Below are 12,466 nucleotides of genomic sequence, written 5' to 3'. Positions count from 1 at the left end.
CGGCCTATTGGCAGACAGTCGGATAAACATGGTGAGATAACGATTAAATAAATACGGGTAAGTTTGACATAGCCAAAACGACACTCAAATCGCTGGCAGACCATTACCTATAAGAAGACTGTGAGTTTGTAAGTTTTGGCCAGATCGGCTTCAAAAATGTTACTGGAATGGAGTAGGTATCATCTCAATAGCAAGACTCTTGTATCACACTCCGTTCTAGTTACCTATTCAGTGTCTCATAAAACGTGTTGCTGTGCGTTTATTAACACCAGCCCGATTCACATCGGACGACATTCAGCTCAGGCTTCAGAGTTGAGAGCGAACATATCTTCGAATGCCTCAGCTCCCACTGATCCGTTTGTACACTTAGCTAATCACTCGAGCTCCTATTTCAAATATTGCATTAGCCATGACTCATGTATGCACTGGGTCTGGCGGCGTACAAATGCGCCTATCTGACGCACCCGGGAGGAGCCCCCTGCACCTTGGGCGCCGTGTCCGGCCGCCGGACAACACCTGCTGACGTCACGGGCCGTCTGGTGGTCGGCGCCGTCCGCCGGTCGCTGCCGGCGTATCACGCCATCGGCGGCGCCGACTGTGTCTGTGCGGCCGGCGCGCCGCCGCCGACGGGGGCCGATAGCCTGGTATCGGTCAGCGGGGCAGCGGCAGCGGGACGGCGGCGGCTCTGCACCGACCACTGCACACTCGCTGCCACCTATCGAGACACGAGTGGGTGCGGGCCGGGCCGGGCCGGCCGTGGGCCCCGCGAGGGTGCGCTGAGCGCTCGGTAATGACCGAGCAGCCGTCACTGTTTATAGCGTACCGTCGACATGACCAGCGCCCAGCGGGAGCGGCCGGGGGGACCAGGGGGGGGGGGCAGCGGTCGACTGCAGACGACGGGCGCGGCCAGCGGACGGCGATTTCGGCTGCGCCTTTGCCGGCCGCCACTGTCTCAGTCGCGTGAGTCCGACCGGTTGTGTGTTAAATGCGCAAAACACACCGGGTGTGTCCGAGATCGACACCGTGGCGCCACGGCTGCACGCGGACCAGCACGGGCGGCCCGTGATTCATCTGCAGAGTTTTCCGGCGGCCGGGCGCCACTTGGCATGCGCGGTCAACTGTCAGTGGCCTAAACCGACCTGGTAATTGTATGCAACATGCATAATATTTGTACATCGATTCAGCGGGCGCCGGACCGCCTTTGAGGGTCGGCCACGTGCGCCGCGCTGGACCACTCGGACCGGGCTGTGGCACCACATAAATCACCCCTGCGTGTGACGTCACAGGCCCCATCTGACGTCACACCTGGTCTCGTGCGGTGACGTCACCGGTCCGGCTGTCTCGGCGGCGCCGGCCGGGCGGCGGGCGGCGCCGGCCGCCGGCTGGCTGGCAGCCAACAGGGCACGGCGCCGCGGCCCCGGCGGACGGCGGTCGGCGGCCGGCCCGCGTCCGCCGCCGCGCCGCGCCGGCCGGCCGAGGGCACGGCCGAGGCCCAGCGCCCGCCGCCCGCCCCGCCGGCCGCTCGGCCGTAGTGCCGGGTCGTACCGCCGGCACGTCCGACCTTGCAAGGACGGCACGGCCCTATCGGCGTGCTGCCTGCTCCGGTGATAGCGACGGAACACGGGAGTAACCCACGTCGGCAGCGGCGCCGGTCGCAAATCGGGCATCGTATGACCTGACCACAGTTACAGGGCCGGGGCGGATACGTCTGGCCGGGCGGATACGAGCAGTAGGGCCGACCCTTCCAGCCAGCGTTCGATAGGATACCAGTCAGGGGCGAGCGGCGACCGACCGAGGCGTCGGCTAGCACCGACGGCAGAACAGCGAGCTCGCTGCCAGCTGAAACGACCACCAGAAACAGCTCTGACGTCACTGAGAAGAGCTGGCTGAAACAGCAGCCTGTTGAATCACCGGCTGAAACATCCCCGGCCGATTCGCCGTGCCAACGGGCCGGGCCCGACCGCATCCACACAGGACATGGCTCCACTGACCATGGAAAACCGGCAATCGGACAATAGCCGCAGACGGATTTAGCATCCACAACACAGTAAAATAAACCCTGTGGTAAAGCACACCGTACTGGCAACTTGTCAAACAGGAAACCGCGAACATTTGAGCAACACTGACACCACGTAGTAGTGATACGGTGACTGCGGGAGAGCACCGTCGACCACAATTGAGGGAGCCGACGACAGAAGCCCAGGCATTGGACGATAGCGATACACCACCACCTCCGGCTCCGTCAGACAGGGGGGCCCAAAGGCCAGAGCACCTCCGGCTCCTGGCGCCGTCGGACGGCGGACCACCGGCAAACGTCGGCGACAGTCAGACTGAGCCTGCGCCGGCTGAGCCGAGTTGAACCCGACTGAGCCGAGCTGAGTCGCAGGGAGATGCACTGAGCCTCTCTGAGTCGCCTGAGCCGGCGCAGAGACGAGCTGAGTGGCTGACGACACAAGACAGAGGCCGGCGGCGGCGGGCAATTAGAGCGGCACTTGGCCGAGCGCGCGCGGCACGGCACGGCGCGCTGATACGGCTAATCTAATGCGCTGCCGGCTCCGATATCGCAGAGACTCGAGAGGCCGCGTACGAGAGAGCCAGATTCCCGAAAACTGTAACGGCCGCAGGAGAGTGAGTCGCGCTCATGACGTCCCTCTTCAGGCATGGCGCCAATGCAGGTCGCGAGGCGTTCCCCACGCCGATTCAGTACAAAATAGAGTTGCAAAGTTTTCCCAATGGGCTGCTACCGGCACCGCCCCGCCCCACAAAATTTTCTGGAATACCGGCATGCTACCACGCCCCAAGCAAAAAAAAACCGCCAAATTACCGGCATACCGGTAATTTGGCGGTAATTTTAATACGGCATATGGAACTTTTACCACAAAATGTATTTTGCAGTGGCTAAGATTGCTGTTATTACAATTCAATAGCCTCTTAGTGTCCAAAGTTTGAATCATTTGCTGATAATTTTTTTTGTGTGTGTGCAAAATCAAAAATACCGGCATGCTACCGGCAAGACATGCCAGATACCACGAAAAAAAACCTGCGGTAGTGAAAAATTACCGGCATGCCGGTAGTGCGGTAGGGAAATTTTGCAACTCTAGTACAAAACCACGTCATACAGAGCATCAAACCACTCGCCGCCGACGCTCGGGTTCGTCCCATGAGGCGACATCGTCTGGCCACCCCTCTTCCTCGTCGTTGGCGGTGTCCACAGTCACACCAAGGCCGGCGCCACCAGCCGGCAAAACTCGCCCGAGCTGGTCACTGGTCAGTCGAGTGACGCGCCTTTTGCCGCTGGTGGGACGCCGCCATGGCGCGACGAACGCCCTGGCGGCGGCGAGGAGCGGGTACCGACCGGTAATGCGATGAAATCCCACGCGTCGCCGGCCTGCGGCGGCCTTGGTGGGGCGCGGGCACGGCCCGTCTCCGCAGCGAGCGGCCTTCCCGAGCGGCTGGCGCCGGCGGGACGGCAGGCCTGCGGCCGACACGGCCGTGGCGCCGCACGGTCAGCACGGCGCGTCGGACTGGGAGCGGTACGGCACGGTGCGGTCTGGTACGGCACGGTAAGGCAAACGGTACCGCGCGGTACGGCGCGCCGACTGGGAGGGGTACGGCACGGTCCGGTCTGGTACGGCACGGTAAGGCAAACGGTACCGCCCGGCACGGCGCGCCGGACTGGCAGCGGTACGGCACGGTACGGTCTGGTACAGCACGGTACGGTCCGGTCCGGTACGGTAGCGTCAACGGTACAGCACAGCGCAGTACCGTAACGTACGGTACATCACGGCACGGCGCGGTATGATATTCTACGGTACGCTACGGTACGGTACCACGAAAGGCATAATATGGCGAGCCGACCGCCCGGCGAGCTCGGTACGGCACGGCACGGCATGAAACGGTATCATAAAGTACGGTACGGCGCGCCGCCCACCTTGGGCTCGGTAGGTACGGTACCGTACAGCGCAGCGAGCTGCCTGCCCGGTCGTGGCCCAGTACGGTACCGTACACGGCACGGCACGGCACGGCACGGCACGGCACGGCACGGCACGGATGCTACGATAGCCCACGAAACTGATAATCACACCACGCGGTGCCTGGAGAAAAGACTGGTAAAACAGTGTGGTAAACACCCAGCACGATCACGTTTAGAGGAACTCACCATCGCAGCTGGAGTAGGTGCCTCCGGTCGTCAGCGATTCGGGTACCACCGTCTCCGATTCACCTGTGAACGCAGGAGTGCGTCAGTGGAAGACCAGGGTAATGGACGCGTATCGGGCGTCACTGTAGGACCTGCAGCCGAGTGAAAGAACGAATGAGCTCCGTCGGCGCCAAAAGAACCGGTTTTCAGACATTTTACAGAAAACAAAACGGTCGAGTCGGAATAGCCGTTCTTTTTAGACAGGTCCGCCGGCAAATTCCAGCACGAATGACCACACTCAGGCAAACTCAGCTGCCAAAACACACATCAGTCGAGACGGCAGCTCACTACGAAGGCTGTGAAAGCGCGGCGGCCGCATGGCGCCGACCGGCTTTGACAGCGCTGACCGGCGGCCGACGGGCTGTGACAGCTCGGGGCGGCATCAGATAAGCTGCGGCAGCCTTTGGCGGCGGCCGGCTGACGCCGCGCTCGGCCGCCTGGGCCCCGCGGCCGAGCGGCGCCGCCGCGCCACCGAGCGTGCCAGCCGCACCCACTTGAAATTCATAACCGGCCGGTCGGACAGGAATGCGCCAGTGGCCTTCTGGGCCCTATCGGAGGCGGTATTTTACGATACAAACTGAGCGCCGGGCGCCGGCCGGTCGGTCGCTCGGTGGACCGGCCGGCCGGCCGGGCCGCTGCGTGTGCTCACGGCCGGCCGCTCCGCGGTCAGGCTCGCCGTGGGGTACTCACCAGAGAGGCAGCGCTCGGCAGGCAGACTGGACAGCTTTGTTCCGGACACAGGTGGCGGCGAACTCTCTGGAACTGAGATAGACAGCGGTCAGGCGGCTGCAGCGCAGACACTGCGCAATGGGATTCTGGGTTACACACTACACAGGGGCGTTCTCTAAGCTCCTGGCTCGACCCCATCCCGCCACGTGCCGGATGTTATCCCAGCCGGGCGCGTCGGTGCTTCCCTTTCATGGCCGTGAGGAGGCGCGCCGCTCTCCATTCACACGCTCCGGCGGCTCCGGCGGCGGGCTGCGGCCGCCCCATTCACCACCGACCCTGGTGCAGTGCCGGCCGATCAGACCGGACCGGACCGGACCGGCGGCGGCGGTCCGGCGCCGCTGCAGAGCGTGTCATTGGCGGTGCAGCGCGGGCCCCGCTACTGCGCCGGCCGCCAGACGGCCGCCCTCAGCGGTGGCGCCACACAATGTCGCAGCGCGCTGCGCCAGGAATGTGCTAATCCGCCGGGCCGGAGACGAGCCGCCACCCGGCCATGAAACCCGTCGTGGTGCGCGCGCGGTCGTCCGCCGGCGCACGCCGCTCCCGAGCCCCTCTCCGTCGGCTGCCGCCGCGCCGTCCGGGGGCGGCGCCGGCCGGCCACACCTGACGCGGGCCCCGCGGGGGAGGGGCGCGCCGCCGACCGGCCCGGCCGGACGCGACGCACCGCAGCCGACCGCCGGCCACGGCCCAGGGGACCAGTGATCATCCAGCCGGACAAAAACTGACCCATCAGGAAGCATGTGTAGTGCCGATTCACGCATTTCAGGCAGTAGCACTACCTGAAATGCGTGAAATTTTGGATTTCATCTCGTTGTCCATCTACATCTACCTAGGTCGATTTTTGGAGTCAGCCTGTTTTATCCAGACTAAAAATGCCTCTTGGGCCCGTCCATGTGGCCCATATTGTGTGATACCTAATATTGGACCACCATTTCACTCTGTGAATGCGTGAAACATTGAAGGAATGGGAACGAGAAGGAAACACAGATTTTCATTCAAGCATCCTATCAAACTTCAATCGTCGAAAATAGATATTTAGCATTTCACGGATCAAGTTCTTCCAAGTCCCTTCGCCTGCATGGCTCCTACGTTGCAAAAAACTGGTTGTAGAAAAAACAGCAAACTCAGACTTCTCTTGAATCATGAAAAACATGCTTCGCCGCGACTTCATTCTACCGTTTCTTTTTCGTTAAAAAATTGCGGGTTCAAAGGTATTGCGCCGCACCGAGCCCACTGCACCGTTCACAAGAAAATGCTGTCCCGCAATGCACCCTGCAGAGATATGCTGTTCCGCAAGGCACCCTGCAGAGATATGCTGTTCCGCAATGCACCCTGCAGAGATATGCTGTTCCGCAGGGCACATTTGATGAATCGATAGGGACACCGGCCGGTGCGACTCCTTTCGCTGAATTCTGGTATGAATCTGAAATGATTGATGGCCGGTGACTGCCAACGTCGCATCTGGGCCGTCCCGAGAGCTCGCCGTGCGCACGGCCTCCATTGGAGCGGACGGGCGCCCGGCGCAGGCCGGTCGGGTTAGGATAGTCGGCTCAGCGCAGACCATCCCCCGATCACAAGCACCGCCCGGCCGTGAGTCACACGACTCAGGAGGCTCACAAACTGAACAGCGCCACTCGAGAGAAATCAAATAAGTTGGAGTGATCCCTGCTTGATGATCATACAAAGTTATCATAAATATGCATGCATGACGTGTTTCACCGAATGTTTATTCTCCTATGCCTGTTGAGTAAGCTCCATTGCTTGATAGATATGTAGTCCATGAGCATTGGCCATGTTGAGGTTCGTTCGTTTTTTTTTTAACATATAAAGCACTTCAGCGCCAGCCTCATGAATCCCAGCCATACCAATTACAAACCCATCCAAAAGCAGGACAGAATGCTATTTTTTAGTCAATCACAGACCTAATGAAATATTCCAAATAAAGTTTCAATGTTCGGGTTTGATTGTGCCACGATGCGAGTTCCATGTGGCGTGTTCACTGTTCAGTATTTTAGGCATGCTGCTTTATGCTATTCAAAATGATTGCATGCGGTGTTGAAACGAAACACAAGTAAATACATCTGATTTTAATTGAGCTGGTCCGCCCTCCTTGTGCGGTACTCGCGTTTCGTTTTAGGGCAATAGATACCCTGTGCAAACAGTTTCAGAAGCAAACGCAGTGGGAATGCCGCAACAGCGCTCACAAACGGTCTAGTATCAATAAATTATAAGCAATGCAAACATGCTGCGGGGCATAGTTAAACACTTTATTGAGACAATATATAATGAAGGTTCAGGAGAAATGTCGCAGGAAAATAAAGGAAAAAATTAATGAAATAATCGAAGCACCAATGCAAAGGAACACGTCAAAAACTAGCCCAAACAGATAAAGGTACATTTCACATAATGACCCAGGTCATATAAGATCGGGGCCTCCGGCAGAGTCCCCTTTTAAAAACAATAGACGCAAAGTGAGTAACGTAATATGCACGCTGTTTATTTGAGTATCTCTCTAATGTATTCAGAGTGCGTCGGCCGCAGTCCGGTGCCGCCGTCGGTCAGCAGTGTGTGCGCGACTGACACTGAGTCACTCAGTCGGACCGCCGGCGCCCCACTCACCGGCCGGGCCCGTCTCTGACGGCGCCGCTCGCCCCGGTCCGCGGCGGCGGCGGCGGCCTTCCCACCCAGACAGCACTGGCGCCAGTCTCCGCTTCCGCGCCGCCACCGCTGGCGCCAGCCGGCGGGCGGCGGCGGCGGCGGCGGTGGCCGGGGCGGGGGCGGCGGCGGGAAGTGTGTGTGTGTGTGTGTGGCACACTGGACGGAGCGCGCCTCCGGCACAGCCTCTGCAGCCGGTCAGCGGGACGCAGTGTGACCCGGTGCCACCGCGGCGCCGAGGTGTGAATCAATACCACCGGACCAAGCCGGACGACCTGGCGGGCCGTGCACGGCCACCGGCGCCCCGGCTCTGGCCAAATAGAACGGGCGGGGCCGCGGCGCGCCCTACCCAGCACGCGCTCGGGCCGTGACGTCACTCTGACCGTGTCCCGTCCACGGTCAGAGGATGGAGTCTGTCCATCTGTACAGCGTTCCGGGAGGATAAGAGGCGACGCCCGCACTCCGCACCATTCTGCACTCTGCAGTAGGGGAAAGATAACCGTCGCGTAACTAGCAGCAGTGTAGGTCGCTCCAGACAGCAATTGGACCACATGAGTCAATCGCCTGGAAAACTTCGATGAGTGGGCCAACACGCTTTTGGGAAAGCTGAAAGGTCGTTGACATCCAGGCGAAAAAGAGTTCGAACTGGCAACGGCTGTATTAACAGCATTGTTGCGAAAAGCTATAAATGTAGTCATAAAAGTTACTGCCGCGGATATAAAAAGTTCAATATAACAGCGGGCTAGTATTGCACTGGAGCAGTGTCCCAGCGCCTGCCCGATCCACGTTCCCACATAAATACAGCGTGCGTCGCGGCAATAGCGACCATTTCTAGTTCAGAAGTAGAACAAAAGCCAGTCATGACATCCAGACTCGTTCAAAAGCCAATGTTCTCAGCCACGAACACAAGTCACGGGACCAGAGTTTGCCTCCGACATACGCGAAACAAAGGAGACAAGTGTCGTTTTTTACAGGTCGCAATGTTCTACCTGTGGCTCGAAGAGCCGCTGCGAGTGACGCCCAGATTACAGCAGCTACTGTCGCCGGTCCTGGGCCGTACACAGGACCAGCTCCGGCCCCGTCTGGGGCCCACAGCGCCGCCGCCCCGGCCCGGCGCCGGCTGTAAATGGTACGGTAATACGTCCACCCAACACGACGGCCACCATCGAAACAATTGCATCAGCATTGCCGCGATTGGCGGCACCTCGAGGACGCAGTGATGGCGGCGGCGGCGGCGGCGGCGGGAAAATTTACCGGTCCGCTCGCGGCCGATACAAAATGACCGGTTTGACACAGCCCGCGCCAAAATAGTCGACGACCACGCAACGGAAGCCTTTGTATGGTGCCGCCGCACACACAGTCGAAATGCAGCGTCGTAAAGTGAGGCGCCCTAGTCAAGGATATATACTAATAACGAGTGGTACCTGAATAACAATTTTCCGTCACGTAACGCACGCGTTATATTGCAAGTTCAAGAACAGGCATTCCGTCTGTGGCCGGGTCATTAAACAAAGCTCATTGAATTGAACATCTAACTATACATATCGTTCACCTTAAATGTCATCAATTCAGCGTATGATGTGCCTGGGTCAGTAAGCTATTTCTCTCTGTTAGACATTCCATGAGTCGATCTATCCGGATTCGCTGACAACACTGCACTAGCACAGGAGAGCTGATACGTGCCTAACACACTACGTAGCGCAAATGTTTGGAACTAGAACAACAATCGGCAATAACAAAACAATGCCTATCTGAGAACGCCAGTTTAGCATCCCTGCCTGGAAGAGTTGGGTGGCCTCCGAAACAGGCGCTCAGCTCAGATACAATCAGGTTTGATGGAGAGCCTTCAGTGTGATCGCTGTTCGGCCAAAAATGTTTGCACTAAACAACAGCTTATGTTATTAAAAGCACCTCTCAGAATGCGCCAAACGCCCAAGCATTTCAACCAGCATCGGCCAGGTATGAATGAATAATGAAAATGAATGAAGATACGCCGACACGGCCACAGGATAACCGCGCCGCTCACCACCGGTTGCATCCCACGGCTCGCGTCATGCAACGCTCGACATGGCGATCATTTTTGAACGCTTCTTTGAAGTGACAACGGAGCGTGACACGTGCGCTGTCCTGAGCGTCCCACCGCCCGCTCAGTACCTCGAACGGCACGTCATCGGCGAGATACTCGTCTCGGGAGCCGATTCAAAAGGCGCCACCGCTCGGCAGAATGGAGATGGTACTCAGAAAACACGTGGGGCGAAATGCAGAGTGGAGCTCAAGTAACGGACTGTGGCATACCGTGAAGACGGTGAGGTGAACTTCACGGAATTTAGATCTCATAGAGAAAGTGTCACTTTGGTCAGTGACCGAGCAGCGTGAGAATGTGGAAACTTGTGTGAATCGGGACATCGCTAGTTACGCGCTGAACGATTAGACGTGAAATAGTGAACAGTCAGGATAAGCATAAAACAATATTTATAGGAAGATCACCGATATTCACTAATTCAGCTTCACGTAGCCCACGAAATAAAACAATTGTCTTAATTAACATAGTGCATTTAATGTGATCATGAGTGCCCTAGTAATTGTGTCATGGCAAAAATGCAGCAGTTATGAGAATTGCCCATCAGCAGAGGTGCAATAACCGTCCCTAATGTGACATTGTGCCATTGCAATTGAGCTATTTAAATGGACGCTCAACTTATGACTAATCGATGATTACCAAAAAGTCATGGAAAAAACAACTGATTTTAGTGATTAGGTTTTCAAAAAGCTATACGACTGACATCACCAGATTTGAAACTTATCTAAATGATCTCTAAAAACGGTGATGACCCTACCAAAAAAGTACGCATAAAAATTGTCTACATAAGTAGCAGTAATACACGTTTCACTCAATAATCTCCATTCCCAAGCCATTTGGTGCGCCATAAAGGCGTGTCACACTGAGCAAAGAATGCCTGATAATGCGGAACAGGAACGATCAACAACACACCCCGGTATTCGACGGCACTTCCAAAGTTCCGCCAGCAGGGGAGGGGGTAGGAGAGGGGCACACCCGCGGGACAGGCACCACAGGAGCCGACACAGCGGCTGACCTCGTCTCCAGCTTAATGAAGCGGCATTTTCCCGCCGCGATGACGTACTAGCGCGATCGTGAGTGGCTCGTTTTTCGACCGGCCCGGTTCCGGCCTGGAAATCCCAGCGGCCAGAGTCGGACCGAGCACAACTAGACGGCCGCGCACCAGAGGCGCCGCAGCGTGAATTAGCTGCGTATGAATCAGTGAGGTATCGATGGATCAGTTGAAGTCCATTGCTTTGGAATCACGACACCCAAACACACGGAGTTCCGGTTCCTGACGAATTAGAGGCCCATGCTCCGGCAAGTACCAGGGACCTCATGGTAGACGGTTTTGAGGCCGTGTGTCAGCTATTTCGACGAGTTTTGCGTATGATTCAATTTCCAACAGCCCCGTCAACAGAAGCTGGACGGCAAAAGGCTTAGAACTGCGTAGTAAATGATATACCGTCCACACCACCGCACTGTTGAGTAACCCAGCACCTGTGTGGGTACACACGCTGACAGGAAGAATAACCGAGTACATAAAATATCGTTTTTCCGTAAGAGCCGGTCCGGTCTGGAATGGACAAAGTGTGTAAAAAGCGCCTGTCAGGCGGACGGGACGCCGATAAAATTCCACTGGGCGACGGCCGCCTTTGGAGCGAGCGGCCACCGGTCCTCGCCCGGGGCCAGGCGAGCTGGTTGGCCGCCGCCGGACCTGGCCCAGTAGAATTCAGAGCGCGTGGCCCGTGTCGAAACACAGTACACATTTACATGTCGCTAAAGCAAACGCTGCACCGGCCCTGTCAAAATAAGGTCATGTGTTTCGTGTACTCGGATGGTGGACCACATAACGTGGGCGATTCCCGGATGAAAAGTCAAAACGGTAAAAGTAAACGGATTAAAAGTCAAAGGACATTAAGTCAACAGACAGAAAGTCGACATCGCAAGAAGTCAAAGGACAAAATGTCAAATGAACAAAAAGTCAACCTGCCAAAAAGTCAACACGCCAGAAGTCAACAAGCTAAAAGTCAACACGCAAGAAGTCAAAAGACGTAATGTCAAAGGGACAAAAAGCCGACATGTCAAAAAGTCAACGCGCTAAAAGTCAACACGCTAAAAGTCAACACGCAAAAAGTCAACACGCAAAAAGTCAAGACGCTAAAAGTCAACACGCCTAAAAGTCAACACGCTAAAAGTCAACACGCGAAAGGTCAACATGCTAAAAGTCAACACGCTAAAAGTCAACATGCTTAAAAGTCAACACGCTAAAAGTCAACACACAAAAAGTCAACAAGCAAATAACTAGTTAATAGGTGCGCGAAAAGTTGATGCGCAAAATGTAGTCAATAGCAAAAAGTAGTCTTTAACAGCAGTCGTTAACTAAGTCGGTACAAGTACAGGGACCCGCAGTTGCTTCTGTACACACTAGTATTTCAGCGTATTCTTGGCCTGTGACACCGTTGAAGGCGAATTGGGAAATGATTGTGTGCTTATTAAAACCACCATCTGAAGGGCTTTAAACTGATGTGCTGCTCTCCTAATTCAATGAACGTTTTATGGCTGTATCAGCAAAACCTTGTTTTCAGCGCTTCTTCCTGCCCCATTCCTTCTGAAACCTGGAACCGCTTATTCCATTCACTCCTGCCATCTGACGATGGTCGTGCTGATTACTAGTTCCGGCGCTAGTAACTGCTCCAGTTTTGCACCCGGCACAAACTCAGGCGGCACCAGGCCGTGGCTCGACCAGTGAGGGTCGGACCGAGCCGACTGCCTGGGGCGCGGTTAGATCGGAGGCCCTGCTGGGGAAGGGGACGGGAATGAAGGGG

The 12,466-nt window shown here is 56.8% G+C and overlaps 1 protein-coding gene across 1 annotated transcript in view; it reads right to left on the bottom strand.

Annotated features, from left to right (window-relative positions):
* LOC122371655 (mothers against decapentaplegic homolog 6-like) overlaps nucleotides 1-12,466 on the bottom strand; it is a 28,847-nt gene that overhangs the window by 7,160 nt on the left and 9,221 nt on the right. The window contains exons 2-3 of the mRNA XM_043348118.1: nucleotides 4,889-4,960; nucleotides 4,160-4,222 (exon numbers count right to left, since the gene is read on the bottom strand). Of these exons, the coding sequence (XP_043204053.1) occupies nucleotides 4,160-4,222; nucleotides 4,889-4,960 (135 nt within the window). The remainder of the gene's footprint in view (nucleotides 1-4,159; nucleotides 4,223-4,888; nucleotides 4,961-12,466) is intronic.

This window comes from Amphibalanus amphitrite, unplaced genomic scaffold (genome assembly GCF_019059575.1).
Source record: "Amphibalanus amphitrite isolate SeventyFive unplaced genomic scaffold, NRLGWU_Aamphi_draft 001267F_arrow, whole genome shotgun sequence".
Lineage (NCBI taxonomy): Eukaryota > Metazoa > Arthropoda > Thecostraca > Balanomorpha > Balanidae > Amphibalanus > Amphibalanus amphitrite.
Note: the sequence above shows the minus strand (reverse complement) of the source record. Positions and strands in the feature narration are given on the sequence as shown.